This window comes from Stigmatopora argus, chromosome 23 (assembly GCF_051989625.1).
Source record: "Stigmatopora argus isolate UIUO_Sarg chromosome 23, RoL_Sarg_1.0, whole genome shotgun sequence".
Classification (NCBI taxonomy): Eukaryota; Metazoa; Chordata; class Actinopteri; order Syngnathiformes; family Syngnathidae; genus Stigmatopora; species Stigmatopora argus.
Window position 1 is genome coordinate 2,426,515 of NC_135409.1, and position 20,677 is coordinate 2,447,191.

The window sequence follows — 20,677 nt, forward strand, 5'->3', positions numbered from 1 at the left end:
TGCCTTACTCATCTAATGTTTTCACAAAGAGCTCCCTGTGGGTCACAAGACGCCAAACAGATCTCAGCTGTCGCACTACTTCGCTTAAGATTCCAAAGTAATAATATGATCTAAATTGTAGTCTTCCAGAAGTTTATGGAAGTGAATTGAGATGCTTCTTTCAGGCATAAGTAGTGTTTTGACACCATTTTGTGAGTATCAATGCACAATTTGAAATTTTGGGTCACGATGGTTACCATTTTTAATGTTAACCTTTTTTCAACATTTTATTAATTTATTTATTTGCACATTTTTAAATATATTTTACTTTTGGGTACATTTGTTAAACCTAAAGATTATTTATTTTATTTTATTTTTATTTTTTACTTTGTAGTCCCCAAAATTCATTTTCACTTGGCGGTAATTTAATTTAGATAATACATTTGTGGTGTTTTAACAAGTGAATACAGTCTATTGCTTCCTTATTGTGTGCATTCCTGGAATCTGGCGTTAAAACTTTAACTCCCTATTTTCAGAGTACAAACACTGAACATCAGTCTAACACTTTGCATACAATGACACCAAAGGTCAATTTCAGTCGATCAAATTGACACACATCACCACCCTGACTGCGGCATGTCATCCCCCCAACCCCCTTGAATGTGCTATTTATTTATTTTTGACCCAGGGTTCAGCTTCAATCCCCAGGCCATTACTCCCCCTTGGAGGCCTTCTTCGAGGACAAGAGGGCACTGCTGCTTTCTAGCGGCGATAACGTGGTCTCTGTTTGCCCCATTCACGTCTGGGGAGCTGCCATCAACCACAGCATGCACCCGGAAATGAAGGTTGGCTTATGGAGTCATTGTTTCATTTCAAATAAATCGTACATTTTCCATTTGCGACGTAGATTACGCATCCGGCGGGCTGCATGTCCCAGTTCATCCGCTTCTTCGGCGAGCAGATCATGGTGCTTTGGAAGCTCGCGCTACTCCGGCGGAGAATCCTCATCTTCTCCCCGCCGCCCGTGGGCGTCGTCTGCTACAGAGGTGCGGGGGAACAGCTGGGCTTTTGCGGCCGCGTGGATCATTCCACACTGGAGTTTTACGACTCCCATTTCTCCTCTTGCTTAGTGTACTGCTGCTGTTGCCTGGCAAACATCTCCATCCCGGGGGTGGGCGCGGCCGTGTCCGAGTTCAGGCCTTTCTTTTACGTCAACGTGGCCGACATTGCCGCGTTGGAGAATGAGCTCTCCTATGTGGCGTGTAAGCGCGCAGGATAACTTTTTTCCGCCATCTCGTAGAAATCAACGAACCACTTTGATTTGCGTTCGGGGACGTGCAGGCACGACCGAGAAGATCTTCGAGGAGAAGCGCGACCTGTACGACGTCTATGTGGACAATCAGAACGTCAAAACCCACAGGGAAGGTTTGAAGCCGTTGCTCCGCATCAGCACCGCCGACCGCGACAAGTATCGCAAACTGACGGAACAGAGGTACGTTAGAAAGAAGGAGACCGAGCCGTCGGGTCTTGATTGTGTTATCTGCATTGAGACAGGAAGATGCTGCTGTACTCTCAGGAGGAAAATGGCGACTGCGTGTCCAGTGAAGAGGATCTCTTCATTCTGTGAGTGTAGTATTTATTTTCAAAGTATTTTCCCCCCAATTTATACCATGAACCCGAGGTGCCCAAACTTGTTTTCTTTGAGGATTTGAAATCTTCCACTTTCAATTGTTAAATAGAGAATTGCCATCGGATGAAAAAGATCCGGTGTTTAAAATTTATTTATTTTATTTATCTATATCTATATCACACACACACATACACACACACACACACACACACAGTTGTGGTCAAAAGTTTACATACACATGTGAAGAACATAATGTCATGGCTCTCTTGAGTTTCCAGTTATTTCTACAACTCTGATTTTTCTCTGATAGAATGATTGGAACAGATACTTTTTTTGTCACCAAAAACATTCATGAAGTTTGGTTCTTTTATGACTTTATTATGGGTGAACAGAAGAAAAGTGATCAAATCTGCTGGGTCAAAAATATACATACATCAGCGCTAATATTTGGTAACATGTCCCTTGGCCATTTTCACTTCAATTAGGCGCTTTTGGTAGCCATCCACAAGCTTCTGGTTGAATCTTTGACCACTCAAAGACTGGATCTGATGTTGGTAAAAAAGATACTAGGAAGTGGTGCTCCGTGTGGTTGTTGTCTTAGCTTAGCAGCAAGGCCCGTGCTTTTGCTTCCTCTCTCTTCGCCGCCTTCGACGTACTCTGAGTGGGCCACAATCCATTCGCAAATAGTAGCGAAACTAGCCCGGTGCTGCCTGCCACCCTTCGTAAAGATGTGTTGATGCCGATGTCCAGCGGTTTTCAAGCATCTGTTGTTAATGCCTTTAACAACCGTGCAAGCAGACACGTTAGTCCAGGCGGCCACAATCCATTCGCAAATAGTAGCGTAACTAGCCCGGCGATTTAGTTAAGCCTCCGGGAATGACGGCAAGCTCAGAGTTCATTTTCGTGACTTGGTTTTTCACCGCTGCTTCGGGGGGCCTTAGAAACCAAACCGAAATTGTTTTGCAATAAACACATGCCCACACTATATACGGGTACCTTGTAGGGGCATGCGTTTAGCGTCTGACCCCACCCACGTCCGCCTTTTCTCTATATAAGAAGCGTGTCGGCAAGAAGTGTTCTCAGTCAGGCTTTAGAGCTTACACAAGGTGCTCCGCATTATAAGGCGCCCTATCTATTTTGGAGAAAATTTAAGACTTTTTAGTCCGCCTTATAGTCATGAAAATACGGTATTTGGGGTTAAAGGCCTCACCTTTTCTCCCCCAAATATATTGCTGGGCATTGTGGCCAAACAGCTCGATTTTTGTTTCGTCTGACCACAGAACTTTCCTCCAGAAGGTCTTATCTTTGTCCATGTGATCAGCAGCAAACTTCAGTCCAGCCTTAAGGTGCCGCTTTTGGAGCAAGGCCTTCCTTCTTGCACGGCAGCCTCTCAGTCCATGGAGATGCAAAACACGCTTTACTGTTGTCTAGCTGCATGCTCCAAGAGGGCTGGAGTTTGGCGCACAAACTGAGGGTCGGATGTTCTCCTTCAGAATTTGCTGTTAGACAGCAGAATTCATTCTTCCATCAATTACAGGAAGTCGTCCTGTTCCTGAGGCAGCTAAGCAGCCCCAAACTATCACAGTTCCACCACCATGCATCACTGTTGGTATAGTGTTCTTTTGATGGAGCTGTGCCATTTTTTCATCAAATGTAACAGGCCACACACCTTCAGATAAGTTCAACTTTTGACTCAGCAGTCCACAGAATATTCTCCCAAAAGTGTGAAGCATCATCATGATGTTTTTGGGCAAACATAAGAGGAGCCTTCATATTCTTTTTGTGCAGTAATGGTTTTTGCCTTGGATGCTCTCTTGCCTTTGCCAGTTTTTCTAGGTTCTTTTGTGACCTCCTGTCGTCGTCTCGCTCTGAGTAATTTTAGCAGGCTGACCACCGGGGAAGGTTTGCCACTGTTCTGCCACTGTTCCCAGTTCTCTCCATTTGTGGATAATGGCTCTGACTGGAGCCCCAAAGCCTTGGAAATGGCTTTGTAACCTTTTTCAGTCTGATAGATGTCCATCACTTTTTTCGTATTTCTTCTTGAATTTCTTTGGATCGTGGCATGATGCTCTGATCTTGTAGCCTACTTCACGTTGTCTCACACATTCTATTTAAGTGTTTTCTTGATTTCACACGTGGTGGTAATAAAGTGTGGGTGTGGCCTGTGAAATTTAAATCAGCTTTCCTACAATTGTGATGAGTCACAGTTATTTTGTGATTTAATAAAGGGGGGCAATTACTTTTTCAGAGGGCCAGACAAGTTTGTCATTTTTTCTGCGTTGGTGAATAAAATCATCATTGATAAACTTCATTTTCTATTTACAGTTGTGGTCAAAAGTTTGCATACACTTGTGAAGAACATAATGTCATGGCTCTCTTGAGTTTCCAGTTATTTCTACAACTCTGATTTTTCTCTGATAGAGTGATTGGAACAGATACTTCTTTGTCACAGAAAACATTCAAGTTTGGTTATTTTATGACTTTATTATGGTGAACAGAAAAAAAGTGATCAAATCTGCTGGGTCAAAAATATACATACAGCAGCGCTAATATTTGGTAACATGTCCCTTGGCCATTTTCACTTCAATTAGGCGCTTTTGGTAGCCATCCACAAGCTTCTGGCAAGCTTCTGGTTGAATCTTTGACCACTCCTCTTGACAGAATTGGTGCAGTTCAGTTAAATTTGATGGCTTTCTGTCATGGACTTGTTTTTTCAACATTGTCCACAAGTTCTCAATGGGGTTTAAGTCAGGACTTTGAGAAGGCCATTCGAAAACCTTAATTCTAGCCTGATTTAGCCATTCCATTACCTCCTGTTGGAACACCCAACTGCGGCCAATACCCAATCTTTGGGCTGATGACTTTAGGTTATCTTGAAGAATTTGAAGGTAATCCTCCTCCTTCATTATCCCATTTACACTCTGTAAAGCACCAGTTCCATTGGTAGCGAAACAGCCCCACAGCATGATACTACCACCACCGTGCTTGACGGTAGGCATGGTGTACTTGGGGTTAAAGGCCTCACCTTTTTCTCCTCCAAACATATTGCTGGGCATTGTGCCCAAACAGCTCGCTTTTTGTTTCGTCTGACCACAGAACTTTCCTCCAGAAGGTCTTATCTTTGTCCATGTGATTAGCAGCATACTTCAGTCGAGCCTTAAGGTGCCACTTTTGGAGCAACGGCTTCCTTCTTGCACGGCTTGACTGTGGACACTGACACCTGTGTTCCAGCAGCGTCTAATTCTTGGCAGATCTGCTTTTTGGTGATTCTCGGTTGAATCTTCACCCTCCTGACCAATTTATCTCTCAGCAGCAGGTGATAGCTTGCGTTTTCTTCCTGATCGTGGCAGTGACAAAACAGTGCCATGCACTTTATACTTACAAACAATTGTTTGCACTGTTGCTCTTGGGACCTGCAGCTGCTTTGAAATGGCTCCAAGTGACTTTCCTGACTTGTTCAAATCAAGGATTCGCTTTTTCAGATCCATGCTGAGCTCCTTTGACTTTCCCATTGTAGCGTTTGTGGGCGTTTGCATCCAATGAGCCCTGTTTAAATGGCCTCAGAGACGTCACCAGCTGTAGTCACGCATAATCACTCACAAGAAGTTAAGAGGCTATGCTATGAAGCTCATTTCACTGACACAACTTTCTAAGTCACCAAAATTGCTAATTCGTGTTGCTGAAAGTATATTTTTGACCCAGCAGATTTGATCACTTCTGTTAACCCATAATAAAGTCATAAAAGAACCAAACTTCATAAATGTTTTTGTGACAAAGAAGTATCTGTTCCAATCACTCTATCAGAGAAAAATCAGAGTTGTAGAAATAACTGGAAACTCAAGAGAGCCATGACATTATGTTCTTCACATGTGTATGTAAACTTTTGACCACAACTGTGTGTGTGATAGATATATATATATATATATATATATATATATATATATATATATATATATATATATATATATATATATATATATATATATATATATATATATAACAGCACATATTAATGAACATATCTAAATATGTAATATTGTAGCCAAGAGCTAATTTCCATCTCTAGTCCCTTGTATAGTTATTTATTACGTATTATTATTTATTCTTCTAATAAATGCAATCACTAACAAATTATTGCAAATTAGAGTAAATCACTTTCTTAACACATATTTTGACACTATTTTTCCTCGTGGTCACTCTGAGTATAGTATGGTATGTAGTAATAATGGGGGTGATCCTACTTCGCAGTTTTTCTGTCTACATTATCCGTGAAAAACAAGGGATTAGTGTATTTTTTCCTGACAACAGAAAGCAAACAATGACACCAAGGCACTTTTGCAATTGATCTATCTGATTTTTCTTCAGGTTTTTCCTAGAGCAGAATAACCGAATTTTCCAGACTCTGAGCGAGGTGTCGGCCAGTCCCGATCCGACGCTGACCGCCGAGAGCATGCGTGCCATGGGTCTGGACCCACACGGCGACCGTCTCTTTCTTCTTCACTTGCTGGAAATCTACGGTTTCGACACGCTGCTGGTGTCCGACCAGCTTTGCTGCAGCTGAGACGCGACTTCTCGTCCAGAATGTCCACTTCATTTTCCTTTTAGAATCTCCCTCCGGTGCCAGTAGGTCAGCGTAATCCCCCACTGCGGAGACAGGAGGCTTAGCGACATAACCAGTAAACAGTCTGGTAAAAGTAGCCACCTGTAAATACTACGGCTTTTTCTGGGGAAAGACTATTTGAAGCAATTATGTTCAAATCGGCACTTCATGTGAACACTGTCATTTTAACTGATTGTGGATGGATCTTTTTTTTGTCTGTTTTTTAGCTGGAGCCGAGACCAAATTGCAATCTTTTTTTTTTTTAAGTGGTGTCCGTGTGGACTTAGTTGGACGCTGCCACGTGAGCCTCCGCATCCAACGTCCAGTTGGGGTTTGAACACTAATCCACAAGCAGAGGCCTGCTGGGAGGAAGCGAAGTCATTTTTTTCTGCTGTGAGCAGTGCAAATCTTAGGCTTTTGTGAACATTTTAACCCCCTAAAACCTGGCATCCACATATGTAGAAAGATTTGAGTCACATATACAGCACAAAAAACATTTGGTATATAAGCACGCCCTACTTGAGGCCAAATGCTATTTTCTCGTATATGGACACCAGGTTTAGGTCAATGTACTGCTGTATTTTAAATGGTTATAACTGTGATTTAACTGGATCAAATTATTATTATTAAAAAAATAAAAGATCTTTCTGATCAGCTCACCTAGAAGTTATGTAGAATTAGTAGAGACAGTCCAACTCATGTTAAAATTGTTTATTTATTTTACTGTAAACCATTTCAGAAATAAAGTATGCCTTTTTCTGAGAGAAAATGAAGAAATGTTCCCATTTCTAAAGAATGATTAATTCTTCTCCGCTGGAGCCATCGTAAGAGCCCGTCACGGCAACTTTGAGAGCAGCCAACCAGGCTTGTTTGGTGTCAATGTCATCACAGGTAAAGAAATGGCTGACTTTGGATTGTCTTAAATTGAAGTAGGATTGTCCCTGGAGCTCTTGAGGGGGATCTTCCACGGTGTAGCCCAGCAGAGCGATCCTAGACAGGGGCTTCGCATTCTGGGGGCAATAACGGGAGTCAGCTGTAAATCATTGTTTTGTTCCTTAATGCCTTTGTGAATTACCTGCGGCGCAGCATACAAAGAGAGAAGTGCAGGTTCTGTTTTGCTAATGACAGCCCAAACCCGCTGCAATGTTTTAGGATTGTCGCCGTATTGCAGGAACCCGTTGATCACATTGGAGGATGGGTAAGACTCCAACTGAGAGACATTTTCAATTTCAACAGACAGCTAGTGGAAACGTAGGTCGGTCTAGCTCACCTCAGATGTCGGCCTCTTGACGCTCCCTCCACTCTGTCTCGTTAAAATGGCGTAGCAGGATTTGCACACCTTGTTGGGCTTGTTTCCATCGTAGGCCAGTGCTACCTTGTTGTCGGAACACTTGTGGCAAACCACCTAGCAGGCACCAACACACACTTGAGCGAACTGACGTCACGTTTACCTGCAGTGGTGTGCGCGTGTGATGCTCACGCAGCCGCAGGCCCGGCAGTGATGTCGCCGTCTGGTCAAAGCGTTGAAAGGCTCCTGGCACTTCATGCACAAGGTCACCTCGTGGTCACGGATCCAGCGAGGGGCACGTCGCCCGAGCTCTTCCGCCTGGTCAACCAGAGCCTCAGCCAAGGGGTCTCCCATCATATACAGGTAATCTCGTACTTACTGGTTTCGTCACATTTGGCTCCTTTGATGCCAACTTGAACGTCTCATTTTTCTTTTGGAATACTTCGATGGCGTCCTGGATCACCTGGAGAACGAGAAGCGTGTGGTTTCTCCCTTGAGGTAATGTCATCACACAAAAAAAAATGTCAATACCTTTATCCACTCATCTCGGTCCTGTTTAGAGCTAGAGAACAAAGAGATAAAAAACATTTAAGCATTAAATGTATAACAAAAGTACCGTATTTTACGGACTATAAATCACACTAACACAATCCACTAAAAAATGCAGCTTATTGTCTCATAAATAGGGTCATTTAAAAAGACATTTACCTAGCTTGCAGCTCCAGGGTTTTCTCCTTTCCCGAGATCTGGAAGGCGTACGGGTGGTCCTCATTAGCGGTCTCCTGCACCTGCATGCTGTCCACTCCTATACGGCAACGCACCGTAAAACGCTGGCCCACCAGGCTGAACTTTGGCGTGCAGCACAAGAGAAAGTTGTTGAACTGAAAAAGAAAAGACCCAATCAACTGAGAGAGACCTAATGTGTCTTACTATTGACTGGCAATATGTTCAGGTTCAGGTCCAACCATACTCAGACTAGATTCCTAGTTGTGTCGTACCAGAAAGAGGTGGCGCTCCATTGCCGAAGTGTTCCTCGCGGCTAGTTTGAGCAGACGACCCTCCCTGAGAAACTCATTGGTGGGATTCACCACTTCTTCCTCTCCGACCATTTCGTAGATCTCCAGCAACCTCTTGATGCTCTCCTACGCGAGACAAAGTCATTGAACCGCCATGTTCGGAGAGAGAAAATGTCTATGAAAGTGACATACAGCTTGGTGGACGGCGCTATTTGAGTGGCTGGCAGCCATGGAAATGGTCTGCAGGGATTCTGTGCAGAAGACAAACTAAAGTCATTAAAAAAAAAGAAAAACGAGTCTACCAAATGTTTATCCACATTACTTACTCTGAGCAAACTCAAAGTCTGGGTCACTCGCTGGTAATCTCTTTACATAATCCCTGAGCAGCAACTCGTAGCGAGGAATTCTCTGGACTGGTTCCAACATGTGATGCTGCAGAGTGAGGCTGGCACACACTTCTTGGCTCTAGATGGAAAATCCATCACTTGAAACAAAGGCTTTTTCTTTGGAACCAGGTATTTAACTGGCAAGATTTTTGTTTCTCCTACCTGGATGTCCTCAATGATATTTCGAAAGGCAGAAGAGCGCTCAGTCCATATTCTCACCAGCTCCATGGCCTGGTCAAAGTTCCTGACATAGTCGGCGTACATCCTCAGGAAAGGGGCATGCTGCAGGAGAACATTGCCTAAACCGGGTCGCTCCTGCCTGAGTGAAGTGCACACAGATTAAGCCTGGGTCTCGAATTTCGTCAACGCCCAACCACGAATACGCAGGAGGTGATTTTGCTGGACCAACCAGTGTGCAATGCAGTCCTCAAGATCGGGCAACAGGAACTGGCTGTGGAAGGAGTAGATGGAGGAGATGTTGGAGAAGATGTTTCGCACAACTTCTGCCGGGAAGGAGCCTCTTCCCGCTTCGTCAGTCAAGCGGAGACAGAAAACCTGAAACGGGATTCAGTCAAATACCTAAACCCACCCGGCCTAAACCGCACAGAGACCGACCTGGTCCAATAGGTGGAGCCGAGCCACGTAGGCCCTCTCTGTGTGCAAGAGTTCATTGGCTATCTTGAACAGCTTCTGCTCTGCATTCTCCTCCTTGACTTCCTCGGTCATCTTCTCAATACGCTCCCCACAAGGTTTGTCTTCACGAGCAGCCTCGGCCCATTTGCAGGAGAACCTCGATGCCGCTCGGACCTCGGACCGCGAGACGGGATCGGTTTCTCGCCGAGGAGCGACTCCCTCCACGCCGCAATTGACTCTAGAGTCCTCTGGTGCTTTGACGTTTGTAAGGGGCCTACTCCTTAGAGGGGAACGTTCCAATTTATCTGATGGAGTTCTGCAAAAACAGACATCAAGTTACTTGGAATGCTCGAAGGGACCCAGAATGGACGTGGCAGACTAATACCAACCTTTCGTCCAAGTGTACAATGAGGTTGGGCACACTTAAAGACTTCCCTGCATGCTTCTTCTCCTGAACCACATTTTTCTCGCTTGGAATCTTGTGCAATCCAAGCCAGGATTTGGAGGTACTCCCAGGGCTGTAGCTACCTATCTTCCCCTGAATAGGGCTCGGCGTCTTCAGCAGTCCCGAGAGAGAGCTTCGGTTACTTGGCGATAATTTGGCAGGCCTGTGACCTCCCTCCTTCATGGGGCTACAATTATGTATTCCTCTCTTGCCCGGGCTTGGGGTCCCCAACGTTGGACTGCTCGCCAGCTTGGGGATCTTCTGAGAAGGGGATAGTCTGTTGGGATTTACACACACCTCATTTGGAAAAGTCGGTCCTGGCTCGTCCAGACTTGGGGACGCGTAGCAGCAAGTCACTGTGATCTGAGTCTTGTCTTCTGTCAAAGGACGCTGCGGGAGCCTGGATGAAGATGGTGATCCTGTTCTCATTGGACTCTGGAGGTGCGCAGGTTTGGGAGGCACTGCGAGAACATCACGTAAAAAGTTGCAATTATAACTTCTCTGAAACCTAAGCAGATTTATGTTCACCTTGTGGCTTGTAAGGGCTTCTCTTGGTCGGGCTTTTCTCTGTGTCTTCATGTTTGAATTTAGACGCCGACGCGCAGGTCTTGTCGCAAGAACCTTCACAGCAACATTTCCCCCCTAAAATGCACATGCTAACCATTACGCCTGAATGTGTTCAAAAAACAAGGGAAAAATGTTTGTAAATGCGGTCCTTAATTTGAAAACTGATTGTTTACCTTTAGCAAACAAACGTGAAAACTTTAACCCTCTGCTTGAGTACATTTCAGAAAACACTTTTTAAAATCCATTCTAGGCACTGACTAAACTTTGAGACAAAACCTGTTGTGTAGCAATATGATTAGGTAACATGCAAACAAATCTACCCACCTCCTTTTATTCTGAATCTTTTCCCATGATGTCATCTATGATATTCTTACTGTAGACTAACTTGACTTAAAGCTAATGCTGCCTACTGCCAAAGTCTTTAGTGCGTTTAAGCTATGTTACACTTCTGCTTTCTCACTTCTGGTGTTGCCTCATGCTGTAATTGAGCATGTCAGCATCTGAAAAGAGGTCATTTTCCATTGCAGGTTACACAAAAGAAATCAATTTCCAGTGATTATTCTGAGTCTCGAATGGCATTTGTTACTTCTACTCGTTGGAGAAAAGCTCTGCTTATTTCTCTAGGATAGATCCCAGTGATAGTGGACACTGTGGACTTCCTATTCGATTTCCATCAGTACCATCAGAGCAAGAATTCCACATTAGGCGTGAAACAAACCCTTTAGCTGTGGAACACTGGGCCTTTGTGGGTGTGCGTGTGTGTCTATCGTTGCGAATGTGATTGACAAACAAAAAGCAGCAAAAGAGCAAAGTCTAGTCTGAATCAGGGGAAAGGGATTTGCCTCCAACAGGCACCAATTAACACCATTCACAAATGAACACATGACATTATTGTGTTTGGAAATGGACATAACGAATTTAAGCAGTAGTTCGAGGCTATTTCAAACAAACGTGTTGTATTGATTATTTGGCATTTTATGTATTGTTGCATCATTTGTTATTTAATAGTGTTAATTGATTCAACGATTCTAGTAGGCAGTTGAGCATTAAAAACAGTCTAGTCAATGATTAGGTTATTTTTATTTATTTTTATTTTTTTATATTAGATTAGCTCACCTGTGTGGCAATCCGATGCAACACCTTTGGCTTTCCGTCGGACCGCAACCCGTCTAAACTCGTCCACCTCGCGGCTGCTGTTATTTATCGTCAAACTGTGTCTCTTCTTCAGATCAAACATGGCTAAAGTTCATCAAGTCCTCGTCTGATTGCGTGAAGTTGATATAGGAATGTGAGGAGGCCGAAAGATGGGGGTATGTATCGAACGTGGGATTGGGGGTGTGTCGGTGCTTATTTATATAGAGGCGGGGGGCTCCATTTGCTGCCTGCTATTACCGCTAAGTGACATCTAGATGACGCTAGAATACCTTTTTTTGTTATTGTTATTGTGCATTTACTCGTTTTCACCGCAGGGTAGAGCCAAAAGCACAGAAGGATAGACAAAGGGAGGGAAGGGGCGGAGAGACAGGCTGCCTGTGGCGGCGCATGATCACTGCTCCTCGGCGAGCAAGCAAACGACATCCCGCCCTGGCGGTCTCACTTTCCCTTATCCTTTCCCCCCATTTCCCCTTATTTAGTTGCCTTGCCAGCCACCAAAGATGTCAGCCAGGCCCGGGTTCTATCGACAGGAGCTGAATAAGACTGTGTGGGAGGTGCCGGAGCGGTACCAGAACCTGACGCCGGTCGGCTCCGGAGCCTATGGTTCCGTGTGGTGAGTTTCTATCAATGTTTGTGCGGAGGGGCGAGGCTGCAGCCTAAAGATGCTTGCCTGCCTGCATCCAGGCTGGGCTGTGTCATCAAAACCGAGCTTCGTTGGCCATGTTTTCTCAAATTAAAAAAAATAATAATAATACTAATTAAATCAAGATTGCATTCAGTCATCAAAGTATGTCATCTTTCCATTCCTCACCGATGGTGCATAACCTAACGGTTGCTATGGTGATACCCAGCTCTGACAGCATCAATTAAATACTGATAAAGACATAATATCATATTTCATTTTAGATGCGTAGCTGACTAGGGACAAAACTGGGATTTTACAGTATGTGGCCAGAGCCATGGTGACATTTCTGGGTCATATTTTCTCAATTTATACTGTTGTTAATGTGCTTAATTTTGTATATTCATCTTAAAGGCTTTTTTCCCCGTTATCTTTTCTGAAGTTCAAATCATGTGCTCGCAATGGGGTGACATAGTTAGACTTCCTCTTGATTTGTTGCGCAAGTGATTTGAATCACGATTGGCTCTTTTGCAAGAGTGTTTGCTCACCTTAAGCATTTTGAAACAATCTACTTAGTGTGGTTCATGTTCATTCTTACTGTTTTATATCTTTCAAAGCTGGTTAATTTTTAGTGTTCACATTCCATTTTCCAGCCATGTTTTTTTATACTTTGTTTTGTTGTTGTTGTTGTCTTTATTAGGGTTTTTTCTCGTTTGTTTTGGTCCAACAGACCCCGAAGTTAAGGATAAATCTTAAAGGTGCATAATGTCGTCTTGAATTTTGTAAAACTCACAAAAGACATTGCTCTCTAGTCTCAGTCTTACCTTTGCATGCACACCTCATCTTCCATTGCTTTTAATGGGAAACTCTCTTGGGACCCGTGGCCCGACTGGGCTCATATTATTCTCCATTGTAACACTGTAGATATATAGACACTCTAGATTGTTATTTCCCAGGTTCAATTTCATATCATTTTCCTTCAAGCACACTTTAGAACCGAGGAACATCCAGTATAGGCTTCTCATTTAGACGACTATGAATAAAACATTTTGTCATCTCCTCTCTGAAAGTTTCAATCTGTCCCATTTGCCATTGAGTGCCTTTAACATGACTAGGTTTTAAAGTATGCTTTATCATAGCGATTGATAAATCGGTCCCATCATGTTGTAGATGAAAAAGTGAATGGCTGTTTGATGTATGATCGAAGAATCGCTGGATGATGAAAAATATATGTTAACTGCAACATTACACTTGAGAGGAAAATGGCATCATGATAGAAACATGGCATGCGAGGATGGTTGGCTGAAATCTGATGGCAAGGCATCTGGAGTGTCAGTGGGTGACTTGAAACCCCCTGGAATGTCAAGTGCTGTCAACCATCCATGTATTTACGCTACTCAAACATTAACAAAATGTTTTTATTTGAAATCTGTCTTTACTTCTCCAGTTCTGCCTACGATGTAATCCTGCGGCAGAAAGTAGCGGTGAAGAAGTTGTCGCGACCGTTTCAATCGCTCATCCACAGTCGGCGTTCGTACCGGGAACTCCGGCTTCTCAAGCACATGAAACATGAGAATGTTAGTGCATCTCAATGTGAAATGAGTCAACGAGCTCAGCCATCTGCTTGCCTGCACTCTACTGATCCGTATTTCATTTAGGTAATCGGGTTGCTGGATGTATTCACACCTGCTGCTATACTAGAAGAGTTCAATGAACTGTAAGTAATTCAATTGAAGATAGCGTGTATTGTTTTGTAGAAGTGCATTATCATCATAAACTGCTTTTTTTCAGCTACCTGGTGACCAACCTGATGGGTGCGGACCTCAATAACATCGTTAAATTTCAGAGATTGTCCGATGAGCACGTGCAGTTCTTGATTTACCAGCTCCTACGTGGCCTCAAGGTGGGTTCCTTTACCAGAAATCTTGGCAATGTGGAGGTCTTGGAAAACACTTTTGTTCCAAGGTCACGTTAAATGAACAGATTGGCCTCGTTATTACGTAAAAAAAGTAAAGAAAATACAAGAAATGTTAACATGTATGGTGGTTTTCTGACATTTACGGGGAAACTGAAAATCTGTACACACTTGATACCCATAGAAAAATGCTTTGGAAAAAATCTCGTAGCTGTGAGCTTCATTGCATTTGAAATGTTCAAGTATTAAAAATGACTAATTTATTTTACTTTTAATGAACTTGATTACAATACAATCAAATATACAGTCATAGTCCTAGAGGTGTTAATACATGACGCAACATTATGTAAATATATTGTATAGTTTATTGAATAATTTGCAAGAAACAGCAGGGTTCTTATTTTTTTGTCGCAGGCCATGTACAGTTACTGTTTTATTCGGAGGGAGGGCTCTAAAACCTCTTTTGAGCCTCTAATTGGCAAATATTCTCTGGTATTTTTTATGTATTTACCAATTTTTAATCTAAAAAAGATAAGATCAAACATTTTTTAATCTTATAATCATTTCTTTTTTAAACTGCAAAGGACAATGGTAAATATATATTTTTTAAATTCAGTTACACTGAAAAATAAAAGGAGCAGAAGAGTAAACGTTGTAGTTTCATTGATATATTTTTCTAAATTCGATATTCTCCAAAAATATTTTTGGATTAAAAAAATTGGATCCCTCCAAAAAGTGCAGGTTTTTTTTAGATTAAACAAATTAATTTGAACTTTTTTTCCTTAGAAAACATTAAATAATTTCCATTTTAAGCAAAAATAAATATTACATTTGAGGATTAAAAATGTGCATTTATTTGTTATAAAAGGGAAAACAGTAAATATAATCTTCATTTGAAATGTATCTTAAAACAAAGTCAACACATGATCTACTTTTGCGGGACACCCAAAATGAGGTTAAATCCGGCACTCCAATTTGACACCTGTGATATACGGGTTGGTTGAATAGTAAACTGCACTGTTGACCCTTGTCTCGTTATTTATCCTCCCTTGCACGGCGACAAACAGTACATCCATTCAGCGGGATTGATTCACAGAGTGAGTGTCACCGCTTCCTCTCGCACTACTTGCGCACGATTTGCACAAATACAACTGATAGTTCTCCTCCCCCAGGACCTGAAGCCCAGTAATGTGGCAGTAAATGAGGACTGCGAGCTGAGGGTAAGTCCCAACTGCGCTCCAATGCTAACTTTTGGCGTTTTGCATATCATAATTTTTGCACCCCGATAGATTCTCGACTTCGGCTTAGCCCGGCAAACTGACGATGAGATGACGGGCTACGTGGCCACCCGCTGGTATCGGGCGCCGGAAATCATGCTAAACTGGATGCACTACAATCAAAACGGTGAGTCCTGCTTTCGTTTTGCCGCGCGTTTGCCGTTGACGGATTGATTTGTGGGTTTGTCTTCCAGTTGATATTTGGTCCGTGGGATGCATTATGGGAGAGCTGATCAAGGGGAAAGTCCTTTTTCCCGGCACTGATTGTATCCTTTATCGCTGTCGGAAGAGCCCTCAGTGGTATTTTTTTCCCAGCCTCCATTATCTTGGCTACGTGATCTACAATGGGCTTTCGATTAGCATGACAATCTCTTTCTAAGGGCGAGCACAAAAAAGACGGCAGGGATGACTAGGAGCCGCCACAAAAGGGCTGGAATGATCCCACTTGTTGTTTTGGTGACGGGGAGCGGCGCTTAAAGCCGTTTGATTAACTCTTTGGTACCCGTACATTTCGTCGACGGACAATTCGTTGCCGGACACTTCATCGCCAGACAGTTCGCCTAACCTTAACCAATAACCTTAACCACTATTAAAGAAGACAAAGGAAATTCACATATTCTTTATTGAAGAAAATAAAACAGCAAAAACTCGCTCGACAACCCAAACGCATTAACATTTGGGCGTGTGCGTACTAAATGGGCTCGTCTCTAAACACACTACGCACGAAACGGTTCCTACGTTAAACGGTTCCTACGTTGAGGGCTCCATTTTTAAAATAAAAGGCAATAAATAAAATTACTTTATTAAAAAATGTATTAGAGGAACAAATTCTATTGACTCTATTAATAGGAGCGAATGGGCCTGTTCTTAAAATGGCCGACAAGCGACGACGTATAACTTCGTTTACTCACAACGCGCATCGGAAATCTAGTCTGTATACACGATACCTATGGGAATACCAAGCAAAAAAAGAAAGACGACGACGAAGAATATGTAAATTTCCTTTGTCTTCTTTTTAATATTTTTTTCAATAAAGTAATTTTATTTATTGCCTTTTATTTTAAAAATGGAGTGCTCAACGTAGGAACCGTTTCGTGCGTAATGTGTTTAGAGACGAGCCCATTTAGTACGCATACGCCCAAATGTTAGTGTTTGTGTTGTCGAGCAAGTTTTTGCTGTTTTATTTTCTTTAATAAAGAATATGTGAATTTCCTTTGTCTTCATTAATAGTGGTTAAGGTTAGGCGAACTGTCTGGCGACGAAGTGTCCGGCGACAAAGTGTCCGTCGACGAAGTTTCCGGTCGACGAACTGTCCGGTCGACGAAGCGTCTGTTCGACAAACCATCCGGGGACGAAGCGTCCGGCGACAAAGTGTCCGACGACGAACTCTTTGGTTGCCATTGTCAGCGATAGATGTCCATGAGGGATGACAGGAAGGACTAGGGTATGAATGTTGGGAACCTGGTCACTTTTTCCTTTAACCTTTGGGGGGGAAACAGATATCGACCAGTTAAAGAGAATCATGGAGATGGTCGGAACGCCGACCCCGGACCTGCTGGAGAAGATCTGCTCGGAGCATGTGAGACAAGATGACGCAATGTTTTTTTTTTACATAAAATTGCGCAGGACTGAACTTGACTTCTGTATTTCAGGCCCAGAAGTACATCCAGTCTCTGCCTTTTATGCCTCAGCAAGATCTAGAGAAAATTTTCAGAGGAGCAAATCCACTAGGTTAGCACTGTTACATTGCTTTATACGATAATGCAGGTACATCTTTTGCTCCCCCAAAACTTTCCAGGTGTTTTTTGACAAGAAAACGCAGCATTTCAAAATGTATCAAGTACCACATTTGTTTATCTCATTTTTTTTAATCAATCACACTTAACAAATAAAATCACAAAAACAAGGCAAACTAACGTCTTCTGCCAATCCGACCACTCACTCCCAGTGGCACATTTATATATGAGTTAATTCACAATACTCCAAAAATGTTTTACTGTTATGGTGGGTTGACATTTTGCCTTTATTGTCAAACAGCCGTGGACCTATTGAAGCGTATGCTAGTGCTAGACTGCGATGGGAGAATCTCAGCGAACGAGGCTCTGGCTCACCCTTACTTCTCGCAGTATCACGACCCAGACGACGAGCCCGAAGCGCCGCCTTACGACCAAACCCTGGAGAGTAAAGATCGCACTCTGGAGGAATGGAAAGGTGAGATTTCATCGCAAATGTACACGCATGGTTACTCCGTCACCACTGTTCCCTCTAAGCTGCGCGCGTGCGCAATTGCGCACTACTCTCGTCTTCTCTGCGCAGCAGAAATCCTATGGCGCGCAGTAAAAAAAAAAAAACGGATTTTTTTTTTTTTTTTTTTTACCCCTTTCTTCATGATGGGCTCGGTTCTAATGTCCAAAGAGCTCCAGTATTTGTATTTAATCATTAAACGCTGTTTTCGGCTGGATTTGACCGAATTTGAGAGCATTTTGAGCTGTTTGGCGAATGGACGTATATAGACGTTTTTTTGCCTCCATCGCGATATCATCACGACATTTTACCAAGGAATTCACTTCCCTGGGCTCGGTTCTAATGTCCAAAGAGCTCCAGTATTTGTATTTAATCATTAAATGCTGTTTTAGGATGGATTTGACCCGATTGCTGTCATTTTACGGCTCGGTTCTGCTACATCTGCCCGCCCAAGAGTGCTTATTCCCGGGCTGCCATTGATGGTAGACTAACATTGATTTTTACTATAATTTGGACAACACCGGCGGCGGGCCGGATTAAAAATCCTAACGGGCCGTATATGGCCCGCGGGCCGAGGTTGAAAAACTTGTACACACACGATCCGGGGGCGGGGCGAGCGCGCGAATCCCGTTTCGGCGAAACCTCCGTTCGGCCGAATGAACGTTCGGCGGAACGTCCATTCGGCGTCCTGCCCGTCTGTCAAACGTCCGTCGGCGAAACGTCTTTAGGCGAATCATCCGAGTACCGATGATGTCGCTCACACTGGTACTCAGTGCGCTCAGGGAGGTTGACTTTCTGCTCAGACCAACGAAAAATTAGAGGGAACATTGTCCGTCACCCCATTATTTCTTCCCCATTTCCCACAGAGCTGGTGTTTACAGAAGCGAACAGCTTCAAAGGCGCCGTCGGCAAGACTGACAGCCTGCAGGTGGAGCAGTGACGGAATGGACGAGCTGGCAAATTTGACCAACGCAGGGAAGATTTGAAGGTCGAACTGGAAAGTTGCTTCCTCTAATAATTCCCTTCTGCGAGAGTGAAAAGAGGAAGTACGCAACTCCTGCTGGTGATTCATATAAAAAAGCCACTTTCCGTAAGTGTTTACAGACGAGTCGAAAAGACAAAACGCACGCTAGGATTTCCAAAGTAAGAATACGAAACCATCTGCTCCCTCACGATTGCGACAAATTCCACTGAGCCCTTTTCCATTCTTGTTCAAATGCCCGACTGGAGCTTCGTATTTAGCCTGCATATTGCATGAGTGTATTAAACAGTACCATATAATACATTAAAGGAGCAGAAATTGTACCCCATAGAATATGAATCTACAGTTTACATAGATGTGGACACCGACTGTGCTTTTAAATTAATATTGTGTTATATGTATGCCGAATGCTCTGATAAGTCTTATTATGCTAGGATTCACAGCAATTCCAGGGGCCATTCTTTCCCGGATTCCGTCTTTTATCAGTCGATAGTTGTAGGCTTTGAGGAATGAAAAGAGCGAGACCTTACATTCTCAAGGGGAAGGTTGTTGTGGGTGAATGTGGTACAGATGAATGTAGAATTGTATAGAAGTACTAATGGCATAATTGAGCCGTGCTTTTAGGATTGATGGCACGTGACAAAGTGGAGGAGCTGTGATGATTCATCCACAGGTAGCGTAATGTGCTCTTTTATATTGGGCTTTTTTCCCATTCCAATTCTGTATTTCTGCTCAGTTTGTATAACCAAAGTTATGCCCCGGCATTTTAATTTGATGACATCGTCATAAATGAAGGTAATCATCTTAGTCGTTAGCCTGTGTTTTGTGATCATGACATTACAACAAACACAATTTACCAAAGGATGATTGAATTTTTTTGAAAATCAATTTATTTTATTACACAATACATTATGTCAAAATGTTATGTGCCAAAACATGACATAACACTTTGAAATTGCCTAAAAGAAACTCAACTCACCCTCAGCATACATCCTCAACACTCTGATCCCACTAGATGGCACCCAAGTAATACTATTATTGCCAGCCAATACTATTCTAAGTGATATACTCATAGGTTATGACAGTCATGTTATGACGTCATGTTAAGTTATAATTATCCTTAGCATGTAATATTTCCCACATACTAAATTGTGCAGTAGGATATCAATGCATTTCATACCTATGAATGAGTCCAACCCTCAATAACTATTTTATGGCTTTAAAACCTTTACTGAAGCTACAGCTGCAACACATAAAAAAAGCATCAATATTAACTTGGGTGGTCCGGCTGAAGGGTACCCGGACATTTCGTCGACGGACACTTCGTTGACGGACACTTCGTCGACGGACACTTCGTCGACGGACACTTCGTCGACGGACACTTCGTCGACGGACACTTCGTCGAACGGACGTTTCGTCGCCGGACACTTCGTCGAAGCAGACATTACGTCGACGGACAGTTCGTCGCCAGACATTTCGTCGACGCACAAGTTTACTGTTAAAAGCGATCAACCAGGTAATATCTCGCTCTCAAAATTATAATCATGAGAGAGAGTTTGTCATTGCATTGACAATGTCAGAGCATTAATATCTAAATATCTAATATCAAAATTATCAATAAGTTGGGTATTATTGGCGTGTGTATACATGTTTTTCAATTTATGTGTTCCTGGATGACAGAACAAAACGTCCTGTTCTTGTGTGTGTATAGACATATTTGCCTCGCCCGTGCCCATCCCACATTTTATACTATTATTGTCATTTCCCAAATTAAACACTTTAGCATGTCACATATACACCCACACAGTTTACAAGAAATTACAACTAATATACTAATATTCTCGATCAATGTTCCCTCTAATTTTTTGTTTGTCTGGGGAGAAAGATAACTTCCCTGAGCACACTGAGTACCAGTGTGAGCAACATCCTCATTGCTCG

General features: G+C 42.9%; 3 protein-coding genes across 3 annotated transcripts in view; 2 read left to right on the forward strand and 1 right to left on the reverse strand.

Annotated features, from left to right (window-relative positions):
- LOC144069089 (DENN domain-containing protein 11-like) overlaps window positions 1–6,993 on the forward strand; it is a 9,346-nt gene extending 2,353 nt beyond the window's left edge. Inside the window, exons 4-9 of the mRNA XM_077594176.1 lie at window positions 668–824; window positions 887–1,025; window positions 1,110–1,241; window positions 1,321–1,471; window positions 1,534–1,602; window positions 5,975–6,993. Of these exons, the coding sequence (XP_077450302.1) occupies window positions 668–824; window positions 887–1,025; window positions 1,110–1,241; window positions 1,321–1,471; window positions 1,534–1,602; window positions 5,975–6,170 (844 nt within the window). The 3' untranslated portion in view covers window positions 6,171–6,993. The remainder of the gene's footprint in view (window positions 1–667; window positions 825–886; window positions 1,026–1,109; window positions 1,242–1,320; window positions 1,472–1,533; window positions 1,603–5,974) is intronic.
- On the reverse strand, window positions 6,906–11,886 carry LOC144069087 (FYVE, RhoGEF and PH domain-containing protein 4-like). The gene is made up of 16 exons (XM_077594175.1): window positions 11,661–11,886; window positions 10,506–10,619; window positions 9,922–10,438; window positions 9,515–9,848; window positions 9,309–9,454; window positions 9,062–9,218; window positions 8,840–8,978; window positions 8,706–8,764; window positions 8,496–8,639; window positions 8,206–8,378; window positions 8,029–8,059; window positions 7,877–7,960; window positions 7,690–7,815; window positions 7,480–7,614; window positions 7,285–7,419; window positions 6,906–7,219 (listed from the first exon to the last, which is right to left on the reverse strand). Exons 1-16 carry the CDS (start codon window positions 11,779–11,781, stop codon window positions 6,998–7,000), a joined length of 2,637 nt encoding a protein of 878 aa, XP_077450301.1. The 5' UTR covers window positions 11,782–11,886; the 3' UTR covers window positions 6,906–6,997.
- mapk11 (mitogen-activated protein kinase 11) lies at window positions 11,680–19,546 on the forward strand. The gene is made up of 13 exons (XM_077594177.1): window positions 11,680–11,854; window positions 12,179–12,312; window positions 13,769–13,898; window positions 13,980–14,038; window positions 14,113–14,224; window positions 15,304–15,333; window positions 15,409–15,456; window positions 15,526–15,640; window positions 15,708–15,779; window positions 17,013–17,092; window positions 17,166–17,244; window positions 17,551–17,724; window positions 18,624–19,546. The coding sequence occupies exons 1-13, from the start codon at window positions 11,849–11,851 to the stop codon at window positions 18,695–18,697; spliced, it is 1,113 nt and encodes a 370-aa protein (XP_077450303.1). The 5' UTR covers window positions 11,680–11,848; the 3' UTR covers window positions 18,698–19,546.
- Window positions 19,547–20,677: the final 1,131 nt, after the last annotated feature.